A 24,350-nucleotide genomic window follows, 5' to 3' on the forward strand; every position below is an offset into this window, starting at 1 on the left:
GGGCAGGTGGGGAGGGCAGACACCTTCCCAGGCAGGAGGATGTCGTGGCCAGCGTGGCGAGCTGGGCAAGCACACCGCCGGCCCCGGGGAGGGCAGCGGGCACCTCTCGGAGCTGAGGTTGACCCCTCTGCCTGAGCATCCCCTCGCCTCCGCAGCTGCCTGACCCCTCACCCCCGGGCTGCCCGCTGGGGAATAGTTCGGTCCTCTCCATCCCGGGGTGTGGGTAGTGTCTCCATCATCCCCCCACGTCCCCGGGTGATGCTCCCCAGGTAGCACCGGGTGCAGGGAGCCATCCCCGGGGTGATGCTGAGCACAGGGATGGATGGATGGATGGATGGATGGATGGATGGATGGATGGATGGATGGATGGATGGATGGATGGATGGATGGATGGATGGATGGATGGATGGATGGATGGATGGATTCCCCCCCCCACTCTCTGTGCCACCCCTGCCCTGACCCACTAGGGAGCAGAGCCTGGACACTGGTGAGCGATTGCAGAGCTCAGGCCTTTATTTCTGGCAGTGGTGCTGTGCAAAGGCGGCAAGATCCAGCCCACCACGAGGCGGGAAGCGTGGCAGGGCGTGGAGGTCTCCCGGGGTGCTGCAGGTGCCGGCAGAGAGACAGGCTTTGCTCCTGATCTTCGCGTGGTGCCTGGGGAGGAGATGACCAAGGGCTGGACAGCAGCAAAGGCTGGAGGAAGAGCCAGTGCCCAGGGCGGTGCTGCCTGTCAGGGAGGAACCTTGGGACAGGAGGATGCTCGGACGTGCCAGACGCAGCCGTGGTTCTCCCAGAGGCTGGAAAGTCTTGGATTCCAGTCCTGTCTTGGATGGTGGCAAAAGAGCCGGGGCTGGGAGTCGGGCAGGTCAGCAAGAACTCAGCGCTGTCCCTTCACGCCAGCTGGCATAGAGTTGACGGCACGACCCAGGGTGGCAGGACCCCCCTTATGCCCTTCTCCTCTGCGGCCGTGAGCCGTGATGAGCTGGCTGGGCTGCTCTCCGCTGTCCACGCAGGGCCCAGGCCGGTGGAGCAGCCACACCAGCCCTCTGGGCTGAGCCAAACCAGAGGAAGACATCCCCGTGGCTAAAACCCTCCTCCAAGGCTGGGTCTAGCAAGGCTCCAGTCTGCCTTGGAGCTGGGGCGGTAACAGACCCCATGGCTGGGACACGCTGGCTCAGAGGGCTGTCTGGAGACTCAGGGAAACCCAACTATAGCTCTGCGAGCCCCACAGAGACGTGGACTCACCCCGGGTGCAGGCTCCTGTCCTTTGCTCTGCGGCTCTTCTTTCTCCTGCAGGCAACAGGCCAGACCAGAGCAGCCCCCAATTACTGCCTCAGCAGGCCAGCAAAATAGCTATGGGTTATATTTTCTCCTAACCCAGGACTCCTGGGACTGGTGCCTGCAAGGGGCAGTCGGCTCAGCGAGGCAAGACCAAAGGAGGACGGCGCGTACGCGGGCTGTCCCCAACACAAGGCAAGCTGCTGCACGCGGGGGGATGCCACGTGTCACCTCCATTCTCCCCACGCGCAGCCTCGGAGATGGCCTGCATGGTCCGTACATCCGTGGGGGGCACCGGGGAGCCGGCTGCGGGGCGTGGGGTCAGGCACACTTGCCCTTGCGAAGGCAGAAGGGCAGCTCCGGCGCGGGGACCAGGATGGTGCTGAAGATGGGCCGGTAGCTCTCGGGCAGGACCTGGGGGTGCTGCGCCATCATGTCCAGCACCATGTGCCGCACGTCCTTGGAGACGTCACCCCGGAGGTCCAGCAAGGTGGAGATGTGCTCATCGCTGGGCAGAGAGCAAGAGGTGAGTCCGAGCTGGCCCACGGCACCGTCCACAGTGCTCGTGTCCCACAAAGCACCCACGATCCAGAGAAGCTGAGCTGAGGCCGGGGGAGAGCCGGTACTTTGCACCGGCCAAACTTTGTTTGCCAAAAAAAAAAAAAAAACCCACCAACCCACAAAACTTGAGAATTTGGTTTTGAGACTTCATGGGTTTCAGCTGATTCTGACGTTACCAATTTGGTGTTTTGTGATTTCTCACGCTTTGCTTGGCCACCCAATACAGATGGGTGAACGCCACAGCAGAACTGCTTTTTCCTTTACATCTTTGCCTTTGGGACTTTGCAAGAACCCCTCAAATCTGGAACATGGGAAAGGAAACCTCGGGGAGGAGGGAGAAAAAGCCCAAGTTTCTGCTTGCTCTGCAGCGTAACCACATAGTGTTCAGCCCAAGTCTGGCTTCCCTGGGCAGATGCGCATCTACCCCATCTCGTGGGAGAGCTGAGCTGGGCTTCTTACCTCACGTCGGGGTACTTGGTGGTGAAGCCCAGCACCTCCAGGCTGAGCAGTGCCGGGTCTTTGAGGCAGATCAGCTCCCGCAGGGCAAAGACGGCCTCCAGGCTCTGCTGGCTCTGGGCCAGGCCCTGGGAGGGAGAATGGCCACATGCAAGACCGGGGCCGGGGTGGGGGGGGAGGCCACCGTGGTGGCTAGTGAGCAGCAGCCCGGTCCTCAGTGCCCACCCCAGCGTGAGATGAGGCCGTGCAGCCTCGCTGTCCCACGCCGGGCAGGGTGACCGGTCCCACGAGTCCCTAATCCAGCTTGTTCCTCCCATCCCGGCCCCGCAACTGCCCAAGTGTCCCAGCCCTGTCTTGTCCCTGCTCTGCTGCACCCACCCCGTCTGCCGTGGGTGGGCCAGAGGGGAGCGGCAGGGTGAAAGACGTGACTGATTTGCTCCTCGCTGGGCGATTCTCCCCTCCCACGGCCCCCCCCCCCCCCGGGGCACCCGGGGCACCTCTCACCAGGCCACAGAAGAGCTCCCGGAGCTGCGTGGCGTCCTGCAGCAGGCGGTCGCCGAGCTGGCCCCGCTCCTCCTCGCTCCTGCACACCATCTTCTTCTGCATGAGCGCCCGCAGGTACTGGCTGGCCACGAGGAGCTCGCTCTCCGTCAGCAGGAGCTGGGCAGGGGAGAGCTGTTAGCGGGGGGGGGCATCGCCTGGGTGTCAGACCCCCCCCCTCCCCCCCCACCCGGGGAAAGGGGCTTGACCCGCTGAGAACCCCCCCCCGCCCCGGCCAGAGAAGATAGAATTTGGGGGAAACCCTGAACATCTCCGCGGCAAACCCAGCAGCAACCGCATCCTGCACCCCAGCACAACCGCCCAGCCTCCTCGCCCTGGGGGCGAGCGGCCCTTTGAAGGACACCCCCCCCCACCCCGCGGCAAGCCTACCGTGCAGACGGGTTTCCTGACGCGGGAGAAGTCCTTTGCGTATTTGTCAATCACTTCGCACATGCTGCTGACAAGCTGGGACCCGGAGAGCCACTTGCGGGAGGGCAGCTGCAGGCAGAGGGGCTGGAAGGAGCAGAGGGGCAGCCGGCGCCACAGCATCCCGCGGCCCCTGCCCGCCCGCGCCTCTGCTTTGCCTTGCAAAACCCCCCCAGGCCCCCCCGCTGCCAGCCAAAAGTCGACATAAAAATAGAAAGGGGGGTGTGGATGTGTGTGTGTGGGGGGGGGGGGGGGGTATAAATTAGGAAATTAGGGGAACGCCCTGGGGCTGCCCCTCCCTGACACCCGGAGATCCACGTTGTGGGGATTTATCTGGGTCACGGTGCCCCATCGTGGGCAGCACCTGAGGTCTGGGCAGCAAGCTGCTCCTCACACATTTGCTTTTAGCCTGTCCTGCTGTGTTTTTATTTTCCATTTCCACTCCTCACCGCTTCCGTTGCATAGACATAACATGGTTTTGGCCGAGGGCTTTGACCTCCTCCTCCCCTCCTGTCCTTGCCAGTTTTCCTGCCTGCAGGCAGACATTCCCGCTCTGTCTCTGCTGGGGCCATGGCAGTTTCCACGCTGCCTGCGAACGTTTCACCCTTTGGCTGCTCCTTTGTTTTCATGGCATTCAAGCCCTAAATAGCAATGCCGTTAATTATTCCAGATTTTTGGTCCAGACTCCAGGAAAGCTAAATTTGACTACACTGGCAGGAAACGGCTCAGGCAGTCGCGCACGGGCTTATATCCTCTGCACAGACATTGCCTCTCTCCTGTTGGTTTTCTGCCATGAAACAGCCATAAAAAGGAGCTTGGAGTGGGGCTGTGGCTCCTGGTCTCAGTCGGTGAGTGGTTTGGGGGCCACAAGCCGTCTGCCCCAGCGATCCAGGGCAGTGCTGGCTGGCGACAGACGTTTACCAAGGTCTGGGAGCCGGGCTGGCAGAGGTGGCTGCAGGATGATAGCAGGCCACGGCGTGCGTGGCAGGGACCCTGGGCAGGAATAAACCCACGCCCGGGGGTGTAGCACTAGGGCTGTTCTTGCTGGGGCCGGCTTTGTTGCAGCCCTGCCAGCCCCAGGGGCTGCGGACAAACGTACCTGCAGGTCCAGGAGCAGCTCCTCCAGCAGCAGCTGGCAGGCTTTCTTCTGCGTCCTGTCTAGAGCAGCCCGGAGGGACGCAGGGACTTCTCCGTGGGCAGCGTTGGGGTGCAGGGAGGAGACAGAGGAGCTAGGAGAGAGAGAAGAAGGGGAGAGGTAGCCTGAGAAGCTCGGGGGGGCCACCGGTCCCGCAGGAGGATGGGGAGGACGTGGCTTCCTTGTGGGTGACGAGGTGGCTACGAGGTGGGGGTGGCCCTTACCTGAGGGCCAGGTTGTTGTTGAGCATGGCCAGTAGGTAGGAGACGTAGTACTTGGGTATGGCACGGTCCTTCTGGTGCTCCTTCCCGCACTGCACCAGGGCTTCCCGCAGACTGCAACACAGCGAGCCAGCCACCATGGGTGGGCAGACCACCCCCCACCCGGGGCCTGGCGCTGGGATGCTCCTGGGGGGGGGCACGGGGACCTCCCACAACCCCCTCCCAGCTCACTCGGCTCTTTCCAGGTCCTGCCACCAGGCTGGAAGAGTGAGAGGTTGATGGGCAGGGTGGGACAACGGGACCCGCTGTGGACCCCTCGGGACTGCAGGGGCACTGGGGGCCAGGCAAGCCCTGGGAGCTGACGGCCCCAGGGGCTGTGACAGTAGCCCTGTGGGCAGGCAGGCTGCTGAGCCTTCTGGGCGCGGGATGAGCGCAGCGTTTCCCCGCTGCAGATCTCCACCATCAGCCCTAGGGTGCTTGGCCACGGGACCCAGGGTCTGGGAGGGTGGGCAAGGGGTGCGAGGGGCTCCACTGACCGGCCCAGAAATGCCTCAAGCTCCTCCAAGGCCATGTTGTAGACCTTCTGCTGCAGGGAGTCCGTGATCAAGGAGGCCACCTGGATATTCTCATTCAGCATCTGCAGAGGGAGAGGGGAGGTGTCAGCGAGAGGCTGCAGGCCACGGCCCCCCCTTTTTGGGGGCTCTCAGCACGGGCGGTGCCCCAGCGGCACCCACCTGCATGACAATGACGGGCAGGGCCGACTGGAAGAAGCCCTGATGGTCCGTCTCGGGTTCCTCTTCCCTGAACCACTCCTTGAACTCCACCTCCAGGGTCCTCTGCATCCACTCGAGCACGCTAGCCTGTGGGACGGACGCCCACCACGGTCAGCCCGCGGTGTCGGGTACCAACTCCCTTGAAAGCCAGCACACAGCAGCGAGTCCTGCGCCTCGTCCCGCGGGCTCAGGGTCTCCCGCTGCTGTCAGAGCAGATGCTGGCTCGGTGGTGCTCACTGGGTCCCTGCCACCCCCTGACCGTCCCGCTCACTCACCTTGACTTTCACCACGTATTTCCTCTCTGTCTGTTCCACCAGCTCGGGGGACAGCAAGGGACCCAGAGCAGAAACATCCACTTCTGGGAGAAGGTCAGGGTGACCCATCATCTCCGGGCTGGAGGGCAGAGGTGGAGACAGGGCCTGTGTTTTCCAGCAGTTCCTACCTCTCCCTCTGCCCTCCCCGTTGTCATCCCTAGGGAGCTGCCAACCCGCCCGCGGGCTGGGGGGACGACCCGGCTCTCCACAACCTCCCCTGCTTGGCTGGTGCTGGGGCAGGTGCTGACCTCTGGTACACACGAAGCGCCCACTCAAGGAGGAGGAAAAGCCCCTGTTTGTCCAGGTCCTCTCGGAGGATGTCCTGGAGGTGGCTGGTGAGGGCCTGGTGGTAGGTGGCAGTGCAGACGCCGAGGATGTTGTAATGAGCTGGGACGCACTGGACCATCAGGTCCTTCACCACACGCAGCTCAGACACGACGTCCTTCTGCAGCGCCGCCAGGTGCCTGGCCAGCCCTGGCCCCTCAGCGTCCGTGCGGGCAGCATGAAAGTGGGCTCCTGTGATGGCCTCCTGGAGAACGTGGTAAAACTTCTGCCTCCAGCCCTTCGGGCGGCCGGGGGGCAGGAAGGTGGCCTCCAGGAGCAGCGTATCATCTATTTTCTCCTCCCGCTCGATGATCCTTACGGCGGTGACGAAGAGAACCGGGTCCTCGCGCACCAGCCGCAGGCTGCTGCCCACGATGTCCCACAGCTGCTTGGCCAGGCTCTCGTTGAGCTCCTGCAGGCCACCGAAGTAGGAGAGCACGGTTGGCTGGGCACTGGAGAGCCCGCGGAGGTGCAGCTGGGAGAGGATGTCGTCCCGGAGGTGCTCCATCATCATGAGCTCCGCGTGGGCCTCCAGGAGGTGCTGCCCACGGAGCAGCTGCAGGGTATGGGAAAAAACCTCGTGGACTGTGGGAGAGGGAGGAGAGATGCCGGGATTGAGCGCGGGGGGCAAAGGGGCTTGGCCCCAAAAGGGTCATGGGTGCGGGTTAGGAGGGAGATGGTGAGGGGAAGGGTCTGAGATGTGGGGCTCTGGGAACACCGTGCTGGATCAGGCGCTGGGGAGGCAGCGGCTTCTCCGTCCACGGAGACTTTCCAAACCCAACTGGCAAAGCCGGAGCAACCTGCTCTAGCTTCGCCCCCAGCCCTGCGCGGAGCCCGGGGTTGGGCTGAAGTTCTCCCCCGTGCCTTCCAGCCCAAATCCACGAGGCCAGTGCCTTACCCGAGAAGAGCTGGGGCAGCACCTGGACCACCGAGGCCAGCTGCACGTGCTCCGCCATCAGCGCCCGCATCTGCTGGAGACCCTGGAAGCGGTCTGCGCCGTCGAGCAGGGCCCACCGCGCAGCCCCCAGGTCCTGGCACACGCTCTGCACCGCCTGGGCCGCCGACCGCAGCTGCTCCAGCCCCGCACTTACCCCCTCCAGGTAGGACTGGACAGTTGACTGGGGAGCAGAAGAGGACGGAGGGGCAGTGGAGCAGCTCCCAAAGGCTGGAGGACTCGCACACCGTTTGCCCCAGCGCCACAAGGTGCACTCTCCCGGCCCCAGGAGCTCACACCTCCTTCTGCCATCGTACCATTACATCTCCCAGACCTTCTGCGATGACCCCCATCCCATCAGAGCCCAGCACACCCAGCTTCAAGACACCCGCTCCAGCAGCAGGAATGGCTTGTCGGGGGTTGGGGGAGGTGGAGGGAGGGGGGCAACGGCTGCTGTGTATGAGGCAGGAGAAGGGCATCACTTTGGGGTGACCGAGGCAGCAGGGTGAGCAATAACCAGATGTCTCCTTTCGGTTTTAAAAGATTACTTTGCTTTTGCAAAACAGCAGCAGGTCACAGGGCCGCCGTGTGCCCCCCCCAAGGCATATTAATGGCATGAAGCACCTCGGTGGCCATACGAACCCCCGCCCCAAATGGATTTCCATCTTTCCCAGTCCTGCAGCGGCACCGGCACATCTCTGTGCCCTATACGCCCATTTAACTCCCAGCTCCTGCTGCCAAGAAGCACTTTTACGCAGCATCCCCAGAAGCAAGCTGTTCTCTCGGAGGCTAACATCGCTTAAAACAAGTTGCCCCCTGGTCAATTCACCCGCATTCAGGAAGGAGAAACCATCTCCAGCATGATCAGAAGGTTGGGGCGCTCAGACTGATGGGGTCCTGAGGTTAATTGTTTCTCAGGTTATGCAAAATGGGTGGCCCTGAGCAGGGAGGCGTGCACAGGGACCGGGTACAGCCCCTCCTGGTGTGTGTAGAGATGGAGTTTCTCCCGCAGGGATCCGTGGGCAGGGACAGGTTGGAGCTCCCAGCCGGGAGGAAGGGGAGCCTTTGGTGATGGGGAACGTGCTGAGGTGACGGGGAACGTGCTGAGCTCGATGCTTCCTTTTGAAGGATGGTCAGAGAGACGGGGAGACTCATTTTAACACTTCAGATGCTGCCCAGGGGTAGGGCAGGGAGGGGTGCTGGGGTTTACTGAGATCTTTTCCCCCAGGCGATCTCATTCCTCCCACCAAGCGCCAGCCATAGGACAAGGTTTTGCCAGAAGTGGACACAAAGATGGTTCGACGCAGAAAAGGGGACCCTGGCTGGGATCCCTGCTTGGGGGGGCGGGGGGGCAGTGAGGCTGTAGGCACCCCTGGGGTGGGCTGTGGCAAACACCCACCTTCAGCCGGGACTGGATGGAGCTGTTCCTCTGCATCTCTCGGCTCCGGTACTGCCCAAGCCCCTCCAGTTTCTCGGGGCGGTAAAACACCCCTGAAGCCCATTTCAGAGCAGCTCCTCTCGCCAACTTCTCGGCCTTCTCCGCTTCCGGCCACTCCTCATCTGGGGATGAAGCCAGGGGTTAATGAGCGCAACGAAGCTGCTCCCTGCGGGGCAGGAAGGGCCCCTGAGGCCAGGGGCAGGAAGCTGGCGCCATCGAAATTCCAAGCACACCCAGATGTGGGAAGTGGGAGAGCCTGGCAGTGAGCGGGCCCTTCCACGACGGCCCCCTCCGAGGTGCCACCGCCGCGGGCTGGGGTTGTCACAGCGGCTGTGGCAGCGAGAAGGTTGTCCTGAGGAGCTGTCACCCAGCCTGCCAGCTCGGGCTGTGTGTGTGTGCGTGTGTGTGTCCCCTATCCCCCCCCGGCTGAGCGCACGTCCCCGTCGCTCCCCCCAAACGCAAGGCTGGGTTGTGTGAGGGGGGGTCTGCTGAGGCAGGGCTGAGGCTTCGGCAGTGAGTCAGCAGGAGGGGATGGAGGGGTGGCAGCCCTCGCACGAAGGCGACCCAGGCTGAGGGGAGGACGGGAGGCTCACGGCCTCTCAAAGGCACCCACGCAGCCGTGGGGTGCCATGGTGTCCCCCGCAGCGTCCGCAGGCTGCCTGGCCAGAGCGGAGAGCCGAGAACCAGCTCTCCGTGCTCTGCCCGCACGGGCACCCTCAGGGACGGGGGTGGCCAGCGGCTTTGAGGACAAGCCGCGTGGCGAGCACCGCTGCCCCCGCCGCCGTTATCCCCATCGGGAAGCAGAGCCGGGCTTCCACCCCGCCAAGCGCACAAGGCGGCACAGGAGCGGGGTATTGGGGGGGGGGGGGGGGCTGAGGTGAGGCAGGGGAGTCCCCAAAACGTGCTGCAAGCAGTAGCATCCCTCCCCTGCCCAGCGCGGCCAGCTCCCCGGGTGCGGGGGGGGGGGGGGGGGGCCGCATCGTCCCCGTTACCTCTGGGGCCGGCGGCGCGCTCGTCCCCCGCGGCCATGCCCATGGTCTGCAGGCTGTGCGAGCCGCGGGGGCCGGGGCAGGGCTGCGCGGAGGAAGCCGGCAGCCGTTTCCTCAGCCGGGAGCCGCCGCTTCTCCTCAGGGCTTCCTTGTGCTCCCGCAGCCGCGCTGAGGGGGCGTCGGGGGCGGGAAACACCCCACACCCACACCCACACCGGGGAAGGGCACCGGTGCCCGGCTCGGGGGGGGGACAAGCGGGGGTGCCCCCGAGGGACACCGGGCCGGTGCTTCCCGCAGCGGGACGGAGCGGGCAGGCGGTGTGTGTGGGTGTGTGGGTGTGTGTCTGTGTGTCTATGTGTGTGTGTCTGTGTGTGTGTGTCCTCACAGCCACAAAACGCCCGCCCCGGGGCTTGGGGAGGGGGGGGGGGGGTCGCCCCGGCGCTGGATGTTTTAACGCGTTTCCTCACACCGCGGCGGGGGCGAGGACTTGGGGGGGTGGGCTGGAAGTTTAGCTGGGGTACCCCGGGAGGCTGAGGGGGCGGCGGGGGCGCCGCCGGGGTGCCGCGGCCCCCTCAGGGAGCGCCCCCGTCCCCGTCCCCGCCCCGGAAGGCGCGGCCTCTCCCCGCGGCCCGGGAAGCGGAAGCGCGGCGGGGCCGTGAGCCGGCGGGCGGGCAGATGGCGGAGTGCGGGCCGCAGCCCCCCGGGGGTGGGAGCGGGGCTGCGGGGGCGCCGAGCCGGCACGAAAAGAGCCTGGGGCTGCTGACCACCAAGTTCGTGTCGCTGCTGCAGGAGGCCAAGGACGGCGTGCTCGACCTCAAGCTGGTGCGGGGCGGGGAGAAGGAGGGGGGGGGGGGGTGTGGGGTGTGTGTGCTGCCGCCCCGGGGCCGGGCTCCTTCCCCCCCGGGGGAGCGGAGCTGCGGCGAGCCCGGTGCTCCGGGGGCCGGAGCGGGTTTAGAAGGAGAGTGAGGGGTGGGGAGTCGGGGTCCCCACGGTCCCGGCCGCTGCTCCCCCCCCCCCCCCCCCGAGCGGTCCCCGGGCCCGGCGCAGCACGGAGCGGTCCTTGCCTGACGTCCCAGGCGTTTCCGTGCTGCCCTCCGAGCGCCTTTTGGCCCCTTCTGCCTTCTTGCCCCACACCAAGGCGCTCCTTAGTCACTGGCACCACAGTGATCCACCCTCCGAAGCCTCTGAGGCCTATAGAAACGGATAACCTATAGGAAGTGCTCCTCCCCGCTGTGCTTAGCCCCCCTGGCATACAGCAGGAAGGGGAGAGTGCTAGGATCCATCTCCGCCACAGGTTGGTTGTCCCTGGCGCCTTTAGGCTGCGGGCAGTTGCCCTCTGAGCGGGTCTTGCTTCTGCATTTTAAAGATCTTCATCTAGAGGAAGTAACTCTGGCCTTGGGGTGTGTACGGTGCTTAAACGGCGGCCTTTTCTACAGGTGAAGTTCCTTGGCTGTGGGTTAGACAAACACCTTTCAGGTGGGTCCGTGTGCGAGGGCGCTCCGACCCTCCGCAGGCAGTCGGCAAGTGCCAGAAAGCCCCGAGGATGTAAGGGTGGGGGGAGTCCCCCGGCTGTAGACTTCTGTCCTCTCCTGTGCCAAGCCGTCGTCTCTTTGGGTTTGGGCAGTATTTTCCTGCTTAAAATATCCATGAAGTTCGTATTTGTTAGTGTGATTTGATCGGTTGTGCGGTGTAGGGCCTCCGAAGTCCCAGTCCGTTGCGAGGGAATTGCTGGTGTTGGTCCTGGCTGTGCGGGTGCAGCACAAGTTAACCATTGCCAGTGCTAGGTTGCTGTGCAGGGGTGGAAACTGTACAGTCTGGTGTGTCCCGAAACCCGAGAGGAGGAGAGTCCTGCAAGCAAGGCAGGGAGGCCCCAGAGCTGCTCAGGAGCTCCTCCCTGACAGCCAGGCTTGCTCTCCTCCCAGCCCTGTGTCTTTCAGAGGAATCTGCCCCTTGAAAAGGTGTTGATTGTCTATCAAGCGGCATCAGAGCAGATTTAGAAAAGACCTTCTGAATGTCAGCTTCGCTAAACTGTTGTCGGTTGCACAGAGAGCTCTCCGCATTCCTCTTCCCATCCCCACATCTTTTACCCTGAAGGAGCACTGGATTTTTAGGCTGCCAGACAAGTGTCTTCTAGCACTGCTTTGCTGCTGAGGAATGGTGGTTTTTGGACCCACCGATGAGCGAGACGGCTGGAGTTTGGTTTGTGCTTAGTGGGCAGGTGGCTGGGTAAGAAAAGGAGCGAAGGGTCAGTGGCTTCTTCTCATGGTTGTGATAACACTGGGAACATGGCTTGGTAATTTGAGGCGCTGGGACATGAGAGGTATGAGATGGCGAGCAGAGTGCTTGGCCAGGAGTTAATGTGACAGGCAGGAAGGAGCAAAACATGACAGAGAGTTTGGAGTTAAGTGTCTAACCTTTTTGCAGGCTGCGGATACCTTGGCTGTGCGACAGAAGCGACGGATCTATGATATCACGAATGTCCTGGAAGGCATCGGGTTGATCGAGAAGAAATCCAAGAACAGTATCCAGTGGAAGTGAGTGACAGAGAAGGTCTAAGTCGTTCAGAGATCCCTGCTAGCTCAGGTCTAAGTGACACTGGGGTTAAAACGCCCTGCCCAGAGCACGGTTCCTCAGTGGTTCGTGCATGCTTGTGCTTCCCTCAGCTGGGCTGTGCTGATGGTAGTAGGGAGAAAAGCTGAAGTACGTATGGTGTGCCTCTCTTACAGCGGAGCTGTTACTTTGGTACAGACTAAGTATTTGCAGCGCCTTGGGCTAGAAAAGATGCCTGTCATGGCACTGGAGCTGGGGGAGAGCCCTGCCAGTCTGTGGGATGTAGGAAGGTGTACCAAATGTTGCTGGAAGATGGGGATATAGAGCGGGTACAGATGAGGGTTTCTGGGTGATCTGGCCTTGATGTAGGACAAGGGTGACACTCAGGGAGGTGACAACCTCTCTGAGAGGTTGGGGCTGGTCTGGGTGCCTCCAGAGGCTGATGCATGTCCCTCCTTTTTCCGTTGTCCAGAGGGGTGGGTCCTGGCTGCAACACACGTGAAATAGCTCACAAACTTATCGAGCTGAAGGCAGACATAGAGGATCTGGAGCAGCGGGAGCAGGAGCTGGAGCAGCAGAAGATGTGGGTTCAGCAGAGCATCAAAAACGTTACGGAAGACGTGCAGAACAGTCGATATCCTTTGTGTGAACTGATTACTCTGTCCCCCTGTTCGCTTGCTGGGCTGGAAAGCAGAAACCTGAGGGCTGGGTTGGTGCTGCCCTACTCAGGGCGGAGGGGTGGTGGTGACCCGTTATTGCTGGAGGACCTGTACTGGAAGGGTCGAGAGGCAGTGCCTGGCTTTGAAATTAGGGTGACTGTCCAGCGCGGGAACTGGCTTTCTCTGCAGCGCGCAGCTTCTCGTCTGGCTTTTTGAAGTAAAAACCACTGTAGTGTTTACAGTGATGAGAAAAGTGCTTCTCTCCGAGCCACAGGTGCCACTTTCTTGAGCGCAAAGCTGCTCTCGCGGCTTGCCTGTCTTTGGATGTCAGCTCTGACGAGCGTGTAGCCTGCAGACCACTTCAGAGTGTGGCACAGAGCGCCTTCTGGGAATGGCATTTCTTGTGCTCAGGAAGGAAACGCCAGGTGCCCTTGAGTTCTCTGTCTGCATGGGAAGCTGCAGCCTTTCTCCTTAACCTTAAAAACATTAGCGTATGTGACACACGAAGATATCTGCAAGTGCTTCACAGGTGAGGAGATGGCTCTCCCTCAGAAAGCTGTACCGCTGCGGTCCGCTCGGTCTGTCCCAGCCGCTCTCCCTCCTCCAGGGAAGAGGAGGCAGCGGACCACGGGCAGCCCAACAGCATCGAGTTAAACGTAGTGTGAGCTCTGACACCATCCTGGGTTTGTGTACCGCTGAGTTGTAGCTTTCTTGTCACCCTCAGAGGGGACAGGGCAGTTTCTTGCGCTTAAAGGAAGATAGCTGTTATTGCTAAGGAAGTCTTTTTTTTGCTGCGTGTCAGTCATTATGTGGGTGTACGTGTGTTATCTTAGAAGCCCTTGATTTTAAGGGCTTGGGTGGGCAATGTTCTAATAATCTGAAGCAAATTTTATTGCATGGTAGAAATCTGGGTGTAAGCAGGAAAACAGTATAAAAAGTGGTCCCTCAGCTGCATCATGCCCTCCACCAAAAAGAATGCGAGAGAGAGGTAGTGAAGAACAGGACAGAAGAGAGTATACTGCTTGCTGTGACCTCACTCCCTTGTGTACTGCCTTCCTAAAGCCGTGAGGTGTCTGTATAAAAAGCCGTATGTTCTGTCTCTGTGGGGCAAAAGTGAAGAAAACCCACACAGGTGTTTCTATTTTTCTCTATTACCAATTTTAATGATAGCTGTAGGACAGGAAAAAAAAAAAAAAAAAAAGTCCCCAGTGGCCAGCATGCAATATGGAAGCCTGCAGTCCCTAAACTGTTCTCAGCTGTGGCAGTGTGGAGTCCCAGTTCCTTTCTGCTTCGGTGGACACCTGCCCCCTCCTGACCCCGTGCAACCTGCATCTGCTTGCTTGCAGCAGAGGTTGAAGCTACTTACCCTGACCTCCCCCAGCCGTGCGTAATCTCACCCTTGTCTGACTCCCTCCTCGTCTCTTCCAAGCGCTCTTCTCACCCTACACTTGGTCAGCTTTTCTGTTTTTTCATCTTGGCCTTTGTGTGCTTTCCTCGTTCACCAGACATCACACCGCTCAAGTTCCTGCTGGTAGCATTTTCATCACCGCCCCCTTTGTTTGACTGTTTCTTCTGATTTAAGCTAGCACGTTTTTGGGGGCAGGGATTGTGTTTTCAGTTTGACAGTGCTTGGGGCCAGATAACTCATAACAGTCTGGAAGAGTTTGCTGGAGACCAGCAGACAGCTTATTGCTTGGTTGATTGAGTGTTTTGCATTTTATTGCACCTGTTTTTTGTAAAATGGTTTGCATCTGAAATCGGACCTCACCAAAATGCACAGAGGTTAGATCTTACTGAAGGCAGATTTGAATTCCTTCTAGCACAGACGCTTGATCCGTGTTTTTCCATTGTCTGTTCAGTTTTGCTGTATGAATGTGCCTTAAGTGACTTCTCCTCTCCTGAGCATCTGAGCCTTGCAGAGGTTCTTTGTTGAACCTCTTGTGTTCTTGAACTGTGATTCAGGCTGAATTTCAGCTCCTGGGTTTTCTGATTGACTGCTATTGATCTCACTTTCTCAGAGTGAGTTAGGGCTTGAAGATTTCCATACCAAATACGGATTTTTTTATTTGGATTAATTAAAAAAACTCCCACAGAAGTAATAATATGCTAGTTTAGTGACTGGGAAACAATTTTCCCATCTGTTGCTGTGATGCATTTTGCACTTGCAGAATCAAAAAAGTGCAAACACACTGTACACTTTTGTAGGAGTATTTGGGGCGTAGCCATCAGGTGAGATTGAAACACAGCACCTGTATTCGCAACTTAGAGGTCTTAAAGCTTGAGCTTGTATCTTTGACCATTATCACACATTTTTAATGCCTCTTAACAATTTTTGTCCTAAGTGCAGATTTGTTAAAGGAATCCTGTGTCAGTCTCACTGACAAATCCTGTGGTATTTTTAATCCCTGTACCTTTTGCTGATCTGAGCTTTGATTGCCTGCCTGAAGTTTAAGGATGTGCTCTTTTGCTGTCCATTCTCTCTTATCCACTCATCACTCTCAGGCTCTTCTGTGTTAATTATCAAGTGAAGCTTAATGCCGAATACCAGTGAAGTGTGAATACTAACCACGCTAAAGCTAAAGCATTCAAAGTGAAAGCTGCTAACTGCTCGGTCTGAATGTGTCTAATGTTCACAGCGCTACTATTTTTCTGTTTGCATTTCTCTGAAGCTGGATGTGGACTGGAAGCAGCTCACCTGTGACTGGGGTGTGACTGGGAGCACAGGTCTTAAGGCGCTGCAGAACTTGAGAAGGAAAGATGTGGTTGGCCTGGCTCCCAGCCCCGCACTTACTGGGCTCTGTGCCGGGTCCTCTGCGGCTAACGCCAGGCAGCTCTCTTGCCAGTAGAGACTGGGGAGTGTTGGTTTCAGGTACTGGTACACCAGCATGAGGTTGCCATGCTGCTGGCAGCCTGGCTCCTGAGCCCAGTTCGACACCACCTCACTGCTGGCAATGCAGCTCTTTGAGTTGTACACTCTCTTGTTGATAATTCACCTCTAAAAGCTTGTGACAACAGGATGAAGGAGCCTTCCTTTAGGACTCAGATGTTCTTAAGAGTGAATTTAAGCCAGCCCTTCTGAGGGAAAGAAAGATTAGTCCTGTTAAGGATGCTGCTAAAAAACATGAGGTTTGCTACCAGGAACTGTTGCAGGTTCTTTGTGCCCCAGGCAGGTGGCACTTTGGGAGCTGTGTGATAAGCTTAGCAACTCAAGTGGGTGTCAATGGCAGTCATCCAGGGAAGAGAGCACAGGAGACAGGGGGCTTTGAGGAGGGACTCTTTGTCAGTGCTTGCTTGTCATCAGACCAGTTTGTGCCCACTGAGTGCTGACTGGTGTGTTTTCACAGGAGACACCCTCCTTGCGATTCGAGCCCCATCAGGCACGCGTTTGGAGGTTCCCATCCCTGAGGTGGGTGATAAATGCCTGGGCAGAGTGCAGGAGTGAGTGTGTGTGTGTGGGGGGGGGGGGAATCAGAGGAACCTGCAACGCAGGATAGTAAATAATTGCCAGAAAACTCTGTTGTTTCGAAGTATGTGAGTAATTGCAGGAGCACCAGGGGAGGAGGTAGTCCTGGGGGTCGGGGGAATTGTTTGTGGAACCCTGCTGAAGTGTCTGGACAGCATGTCTTGCCTCTGGGAAATTCCTGTTCTATATGAAAAGGGCTTTTAATGTGTGCCTGTGTTTTGCTTTGGTCTTTCCTCAGGGCCTAAACGGGCAGAAGAAATACCAGATTCATCTGAAGAGCACGAGTGGTCCCATTGATGTTCTCTTAGTAAACAAAGATGCTTGGAGCTCTCCTCCTGTCGTACTACCTGTCCCTCCCCCTGAAGACCTCATTCAGTGCCAGGCAGTTGCACCCTCCAAACCGCAGATACCACCACTCGCCCACTTCCAGGAGGCATCTGTCCCCAGCAGCACCCAGCCCTCTACACCGACACCTACCAGCACTCAGGACCACAGCCCTCCCGCGCAGAAAGCTGCCAGCACGGGTGAGAGGGAGGCTACAGGAGGCAGAAACGAGGTGGTGGCTGACAAAGGAGAGTACCTTCCTTGGCCAGGCCGGGGCTGGCGCTGCTGGTCGTGCAGCACTGTCAGCTCCTGTCAAAGGGGCCACCTCTGCCTTGGCTGCCGTGAGCCTTTTGTCTTGGTTAGTGGGACTGGCTGTGTTAACAGAAATAAGACACTTGGCTTGAGGGGGTAGTGACAGCCTGTAGAAGCAGAGGTGGGGGAAAGACCGATCGTGCAGATTCACTGGTTAGCAAAAGTTTGTAAAAGGGTCTTTTCGAGTCTCGAGTTCGACTTTCAGTTTGAAAAAAGGCTGTCAAAAATACTAGGTTAGGTTGATTGTGGCTTTGTCCAGCTAAAGTTTGAAAGCCTCCAGCAGCGGAGATCCCCAGGTTCCTCGGTGAACCCTTCCAGGGCTGCAGCACCCCCTCGGTGAATTCCTTTTTCCTAATGTCTGGATCCTTTGAGCTGCATCTCATGCCTGTTGTGCATGTTACATTGTTTGGCACCACTGAGAAGTTCTTAATTTTTGTAACTGCCGTTCAGGTAGCTGCAAGCTGCTGTTAGATTGCCCTTAGACTTCTCTTTTCCTGACTGAACAAGCCCAGCTCCCTCCACCCCTCCATGTGTCCTAGACCCTTGACCAACTTGATAGCCCTCAGCTGGATCTCCTCCACGTTTTTCTTGAACTGGAGGATGGCCAAAGCTGGACACAGTATTCCAAATGCAGCCTCAGCCCCAAGCAGACGGATAGTAGCTTCTCTCAGTGTGCTGGCCACGCTCCTCCTGGTGTAGCTTACTACCTGGCTTGTGTTAGTTGCTGTGAGAAGACGTTCTTGGCTTATCTGCAGCCTGGCACCACTAAGGCTGCTCTCCAGCAGGACCTGGGGGGGTTTTTGCTGCATGAAATCAAGCAGCCTTCTGCCTAGGCAGCTGTCTTGTGCTTGGCCAGCATTGCGGGGTGAGGCTTGAGCCCGTGCTGCAGCTGCTTGCTTCGGGGCTGGTGGGAGATGACATTCCTCTGTGTGTCTGTGGCTCTTTCCAGAATGCGGTGTCTCGGCAGCAGAGCCCAAGGGCAGCGGCGACTTCGACCCCCTCGGCCACGCGTCGGCCGGGTTAGATACCCAACCCCTACAGTCCTCTGCCTCGCTGGACAGCAGCTCCGTCCTACCCAGCCCCTCTACCTCCTTTGAGCCGATCAAACCTGACACCACAGGAAGTGAGTATGCGCCCTCGTTTCACGTGTTGCTCCAAACACGCGCTGCTTGGAGCAAGGGAGAGGCTGCTGGGCCTGGTGGAAGGAGCTGAACCCTGTTCTGCCTTTGCTGTCAGCCAGGCTCTGCGCGGGACGAGTAGGCATTTCCCTGTGAGGGTGCTGGGGAGCCTGATGAGAGGGTGGCTGTGTCATGTCTAGTGTCCTGCCACTTTCTGTGATGTCCATACTAGAAAATCTGCAAGGGACACTCGCATGACACACGTCTCTGCTGTTACATGTAGGATTATTCCCTTCTAGTCCCTTCTGTAGTGCAAGGTCCAGTTTTTGAGATACTATGAAGCAATAGAATTTCCAGCCATCCCTGAGAGCACCTTTGTGACTCGTGGGGAGTTTTCCTTTATTAGGAGAGCTCTCGTCTCTGTTTTCTTCCTTTACTCAGGAATACTTCTTCTGTCTTTAGCGATCTTGTGGTCTTAATGATCTCTCAGTGTCTATTTGGGGGAGCTCCTTGATGTGCTGGTGAGGTGAAATGGGCTTTAAAAAAGGAACATTTGAGCTTTTTGCCAGGAACTGGCAGGCTGGCCCAAGGAGAGAAAAGCATCTTCTAGGTGAGACACACTGCAGAAACACTCTAGGTTAGAGGCTTATGATTGGAAGAGGAAATCATATTCAAGCGTAGCTCACGCAGTGCTTTTTTCATACTTCTGCTGCTAGTGTGTTTGAGAGAAGTGTGAACTGTCTGTCTTTATCTTGGAGTAGTCTTCACTGTGGAATTAGGCCTGTGCTGTGTGTCCAGCTTACCGTATCCCAGTGGGCCTGTGCTGACCCTCATCCTGTGCACGGTAAATCGGGGTGGTGTACCGAAGCTGATGCCGTGTGTGGCTTACATACAGGCAGTTACTCTGGACTGTGATAACATGTTCATGTCCTGGGGCTCCTACAGATTTATTTTAAAGTAGTTGAGCTTTAAGTATTTCATTGCTGATCACTTCAGCAGAAATACGGGACGTGGGGTATGGGAGCAGAATTTCTGGATGGCATGGATTATTTGGGTGCGTAAGGAGTAGAGTAGGACAGTAGGTGATTATGCTGTAAAGCATTGCAGACTTCATTTAACAATGCAAACCATTTGGTTTGTTGTATTTGCAGTACTGGAACTTCCCAAAGAGCTGTCAGAGATGTTTGATCCAACGAGAGGTATGTTCACTTCCTGACCACAACTTTGTTCTGTGCCCTTCTACACAGAGAAGGGGGACAGTTTGTTTTACTCACTACCTTTTGGATTACTTTGGGGCTGTGGTTTTGTAAGGTGCTTGTGGTTGTTGGTGGCTGCTGACTCTCTACTTGTAGTTAGGCACTCTTAAAATTACCGGTTTTGGTATGTATTTTTCTGTTGTCATGTTGCCAGCAACCTCTGTTACAGTTTGCCCTACGGTGTGTAGACAAGGGCTTTCCTGTCCCCATGCCAACACTAATCTGTGCTCTGGCTTCCCGTGCTCCTTCTCCAAATTCTCTGCACCGTGTAAAAGAAAAATCCCTGTTAGTCTTGTTTCAACTGTAGCCCGACCAAGGCTAATCCAAGCAAATAATCTAGGGAGATAATCTTCTCTCTTCGAAATATCCCTCAGTGGTTTTGGTGGTGCTAGTAATTTTGGAGCAGTAGGGGAGGGGATGTTAGGAGTTCTGTCCCTGCCGGAGGAATGCCTGGGTGTCACTGCCTAACGAACTCTGGGCTAAGGGTAGGAGAGGTGAAGGAATTTGGTCTAATGTAAGCCTAAACCAGGAAACACTTTTTGTCTGCCCATCTATTCCCCTTCGGTGCTGGCGGAATACTTTCGAGCCCCGCAGCTGGGCAGAGCTGAGTACACACAAGTGCTTTGGTGGTGGTGACAGGATATGTACGATAACAGTCCCTAGTTCTGTGCCCTAGCAGGCGCTTTTTTGTGTAAAAACCCCACAGTCCCAAAGGCACATGTGTGAGCCCCCAGTCTGTGTGCCAGGAGCCCTGGGCTCCGCGGTCGGCCCGGAGAACACCTTTCCTACTTGCCCAACACCCGCTGCTGTAGATAGTGGATGAGGTCTTGGTAATGACTGAGTACATCTGCAGAGTAAATTCGACTTCGCAGTGTGACACATAAACTGCTGCAAGGCCACAGCCCGTGTAGAAGATCCAGCTTAACCCAAACTAACCGTATAATGTGGCTTTGAGGACACTATTAAAAAGGAGATGTTTGTCGTCTACGGTAACGTGTGTTGTTTTATCTTGCCAGTTTGGCAGATGAAGGTAGAGACCCAGGAGTGAAGGACAACACAACATGGCAAAGTCAGGTTTTAACTGTGATCCACTATTGAAATGTGAACGAAAGCGGTGTTCTGCAAAACAGAGTCAACAGCTACTGAGGCAAAGCTCAGGACTTAAAAAAAAAAAAAAAAAAAAAAGCAACACTGCAGGGCTCAGAGAAATGGACCTTGCAGCGTTCTCCGCGCAGCTTCTTTCACCCCTGTGTGATCCCAGTAACATTGCTCTGGCACTGGGCTGCTTTAAGGCTATGCAGTTGAAGCTGCAGGAGCCTGGATTTCTTCCTTAGTGTTTTGTATTGGAATGACTTTCTCTGCATGGTTTTCTCTCTCTTTTAAATGGGTGCTTAATAACTACTTGTTTCGAACTCATATCCTGGAAAAACCCTGGATTTCAACACACACGTATACACACCCTGCGATACTAAGAGCCCTGATCTAAGAATGCAGGTTCTGCATTTAATTGCTATTAATTGAAGCCGGTATTAGTCCTGTCTAATCACTTGATGTTAAAATTCCCTCATCTCATGGCACTGAATTAGACAGGTAGGTTCCTGTCCTCTAGGAAATAGCCTGCTGTGGATAAGTGTCTTGAAAATGGGCTCATCTGAGTTTCTTCTGTGAAAACTTATTTCAAGTGCAGGTAGTATCTCATCAACGTAAAGTGAGAGAGGCATTCAGAAAGTTGTTTTCAAATGCTTAGTTCCTTAAAGAAAAGGGATTGTCTTGCACATGCTTTGTCTGGGTGCTTGTCTGTCTACCCTTCAAGTGCCTTGTGAACCTACTAGCCAAGAGTAGCAACGCTGGAGGAAGGAATGACCTTTCAGAGAGAATTTTTTGGAGAGTTTTATCTGGGCAGCAGAGGGGAGAGCAGAGGTAATGGCCCATTAAGGAAGGCTCTGCAGAGCTCAGGTGTTCGTTCTGTTGGTCAGCTGGCAGCCAGTGAATCTGCCAGGGCCTGTGGCTGGATTAGCCACAGCGGAGCCTTGGAGCAAGGGGAGCAAATTAGGGGCACAAAGGACATAAATCTGGAGGAAACTGGAGGGTCATAAGTTTTGCAGCTTCTGGAACAGCTCATTTGTTTTTTAATTTTTTCACCAGTTAGCAAAGTTGGTGGGTAATTGAGGGCTGTGAATATGTCGGGCTTCAGCAGCTCAATTTCAGGTGCACGTGGAAGAGTTTCCCTTGGAGGAGTTTGGGGCACCAGCTAAGGTGAGGCACAGCCTGTCATACGAGGGAGACTGGCGTATGGTTGAGCTAAAGCAGGCAAAGACCTCCTGCAGAATGTTTTGCTGTAGCTGGAATTGTCTGACACAGATTTCCCTTTGCCCATGGCGAGAGGCCCGAGCCTCCTTTCCCCACTGCCTGCTGCGCAGGCTGGATAACAGGGGTGAGGAGCAGCAGGTGTGGGGAACTACACAGGATCAGGAAAGCAGAGTGCATTGCTTAACCGTGCTTGTCTCTTCCCCAGAATGTATGAACTCTGAGCTGCTGGAAGAACTGATGTCATCTGAAGGTGAGTCTTTGAGTCTCCCCTCATGCTGTGGCCCTCCCAGGGGAGGAAGACCACGCCGTGTGACTTTACCGAGCTGACAGCCTTCTGTCTGCAGACTCGCCCTCATCTTCCCTGGGCTCTGGACACAGGCTCTGTTCTCACTGTCCTGCAAGTCCTCGGGAGAGGTGTGAGAACCAGAAGAGCCTGGCTCTTCCGTATCGCAAGGCTGATTTGAAGCAACCTCAAAGACTCTGAGGTGGCCTCCCCGTGGCTCCACGGCTCAGCGCCCATTTGGCAGCACTTGGCTCAGTGTGGAAGTGCTCCGTTTTGTAACCAACCGTGGGCTTCTCTTTCCTCAGTGTTTGCTCCCTTGCTCCGCCTCTCCCCTCCGCCCGGAGATCACGACTACATCTATAACCTGGATGAGAGCGAAGGCGTCTGTGACCTCTTTGACGTGCCTGTCCTCAACCTCTGACTTCTCAGTGCGGCTGCCAGCCTCGCAAACACAGACAGTTTTATAACTCTTTGGAAAGTGTCTATTTTTGGATTCCTTTTGCGCTAGAGCTCGATGAGTGAGCAATTCAGAGATGCTCTCGTGTGGACTCAGAACCAAGAGATGTGGACTTGCAGGCCGGGAGCCTTCCCGTAGCTTCTTCCTCTTCCTCTGTTGCACGTGCAAGGTGCTTGTGCAACTCTCCCTGCCGCGTCTCTCTCTCCACTGGATCCTGGGCCTCACTTCAAAGGGTCTGTGTTTTGAGTGTTCCCAGTTTGCCCATGTGCCTCTCCGAGCTTCCTCAAATCTGCATGCCTTGGTTTTTTCCTGCACTCCTAGAGGCACTTTGCACCTCCTAGGTACCAGCTGCTACAAGGAGCCCTGATATCGTGGTCAGTTCACAAGCCCGGAGGTAGTTAGGTAGATTTCTCAACGTGAGCGGTTCAGATTGGGGTGGTTATATTTCGGAATGACAACAAGGGGAGGGGGGGGAAATGGCACCAAAGTGTCCGTTTCTTCCAGCGATTCCAGACCAAGCTAGTACGTTTTACAAGAAAAAGCACTTTTTTTAGCCAGCTGTGCCTCCTAGTGGGACTCGGGAGTTGAGCATTCCTAGTAGGACCCAGGAGCTGAGCCCTTCCCTGCTTGTGCAGCAGCAGGAACGCTGGTTCTGCGCTCACCAGTCTGCTGATGCTTGAGCCCAGGGGCTCAGCTCCTCGTACAGCAGCTGTGCTGTTTCTACAGGGCTAAAGAAGAGGTGCCAGTATGTTTTTGTTTTGTTTTTTTTTAATTTTTATTTGTTTTTACCTAAGTGAAGAGATGTTTCAAAGGATAAGACTGCTCCAGGTACATCAGAGCCTGCTCATATTTGCAAGTAGCTGTCTTCTCCAACCATTGCACTTGAGCCTTCAGCTGTCTAAGAGGCGACCAAGCAGTAACAATTCAGTAGTACTTTGCTGTGACAAGTTACGTAGGTGTTGTCAAAACAGTGCTTTCCCCCCCCCCCCCCCCCCCCCCCCTTTTTCTCTCTTGGCATCTGCTCAGGATCAGGCTTTCTGTATATTTGGATTTGCTCCTCTGGTGTCCGTACCTACTGTCCCAGTTCCTGATCCTGTGGCAGGTCGCTACCTAGCGTGATGCTTTCTCTGCATCATTTTTTCCACAAGATTTCCTTCATTGCTTTCTCTATACCTTCCTCCAGTGTAATGGAAGGTCTGCTGTTGGGTTCGTTGTGATGATCAGGTAGTACCAGTCTTGGACCCTGTGCAGTTTACTTGGAGTAAAATGCCCGGGTGGATTTGTGATGTATTTTGCAAGCCCCAGCTTTGTTTTTCGGTCAGATCCTGTGTTTGAGTGTCTTCAGTTTTGCACATCTTCCCGCTGACGCGGTGGCAGCAGCAGCTGTCCTGCCTTTCCTGCTCGGCAGAGTGCCAAAGCGTGGCTGACTCTTGCAGAGAGGTAGCTTGCAGCCATCCACGTAACCAGCTGAAAGTTTAAGTTCCCTGCTTAGCCGTTCGCCGCCTGTGAGCCACGCAGCCAGCCGGAGCACCAGGAATAAGGGATGCGAAGTCTTCAATTTTTGGAGCCCGCGGAGGTGTAAAGAATACACGCCTGGGACCTGTGTCCCTGAGGTGGCTCCTCGGGCCATCTTCTTCTCTGTGGGGCTCCTCCAGAAGAGCCGTTCCTCTCTGCAGCCCTCGTCCTCGTCGGGAAAAGCCTGAAGAATTCGGGAGGAACGACGGGACGCTCTCTGGCTCGGCAGCAGGCAGCTGCTGCCGGTGAGACGGCCGTGGCGTGGGACCCCGCCGGGGTGGGCTCCCAGCCCGCATGTCCCCGAGCCTTCCCTCCTTCGCACGGGAGCCGGCCGAGATCCCTCGGGACAGCGAGGCTTTGGCGTAGCTCGAGCTCTCTGTGTGCTGCCTGGCCCTCACCTTCCTTCCACATGTTCATGTTCGCCACCAGTTAGACGACCTTCGGAAAAGGAAAAAATTTACAGTCGCGGATGAACTTTTGATTCATATTATAAAGATTATTTTTATACTTTTTTTTTTTTTTTTTTTTGCAAGGAAAGAAAATTGCCTGTAATATTTGTACAGTGTTCTCTGACGTGAATAAACAACAGAAAAAAAAAAAAAAACCAAAACTTCCCAGGTTTTCCCGCCTCCCCTTAGCCAAGCCCAGAGGGAGGGGGGTGCCCCTGAAAAGCGGGGTGCCGGCCAGGCCCTTTCCCCGGCGGAGGTGGGTCCT

The 24,350-nt window shown here is 56.7% G+C and overlaps 2 protein-coding genes across 5 annotated transcripts; one reads left to right on the plus strand and one right to left on the minus strand.

The window, feature by feature from the left end:
• Positions 1-490: 490 nt before the first annotated feature.
• On the minus strand, positions 491-9,901 carry EXOC3L1 (exocyst complex component 3 like 1). Of its 4 annotated transcripts, none has more exons than XM_042797811.1 (13): positions 9,393-9,899; positions 8,362-8,522; positions 6,927-7,146; positions 5,953-6,613; positions 5,666-5,783; positions 5,352-5,477; positions 5,154-5,254; positions 4,621-4,731; positions 4,361-4,490; positions 3,226-3,333; positions 2,800-2,955; positions 2,299-2,423; positions 491-1,786 (listed from the first exon to the last, which is right to left on the minus strand). In XM_042797811.1, the coding sequence occupies exons 1-13, from the start codon at positions 9,433-9,435 to the stop codon at positions 1,600-1,602; spliced, it is 2,247 nt and encodes a 748-aa protein (XP_042653745.1). In that variant the 5' UTR covers positions 9,436-9,899; the 3' UTR covers positions 491-1,599. The 4 variants fall into 4 exon arrangements, with proteins under 4 accessions (XP_042653745.1, XP_042653744.1, XP_042653746.1 ...); XM_042797810.1 differs by having other exon boundaries at positions 3,226-3,348; XM_042797812.1 differs by lacking the exon at positions 6,927-7,146 and having other exon boundaries at positions 3,226-3,348; positions 9,393-9,898.
• Positions 9,434-24,240, plus strand: E2F4 (E2F transcription factor 4). Its single transcript, XM_042797323.1, has 11 exons — positions 9,434-9,532; positions 9,999-10,211; positions 11,814-11,923; positions 12,412-12,573; positions 13,084-13,127; positions 15,943-16,004; positions 16,300-16,585; positions 17,647-17,820; positions 18,967-19,014; positions 21,587-21,631; positions 21,970-24,240. Exons 1-11 carry the CDS (start codon positions 9,434-9,436, stop codon positions 22,083-22,085), a joined length of 1,359 nt encoding a protein of 452 aa, XP_042653257.1. The 3' UTR covers positions 22,086-24,240.
• Positions 24,241-24,350: the final 110 nt, after the last annotated feature.

The sequence above is a fragment of the Tyto alba genome, unplaced genomic scaffold (genome assembly GCF_018691265.1).
Source record: "Tyto alba isolate M040663 unplaced genomic scaffold, T.alba_DEE_v4.0 Super-Scaffold_26, whole genome shotgun sequence".
In the NCBI taxonomy this organism is placed as follows: domain Eukaryota; kingdom Metazoa; phylum Chordata; class Aves; order Strigiformes; family Tytonidae; genus Tyto; species Tyto alba.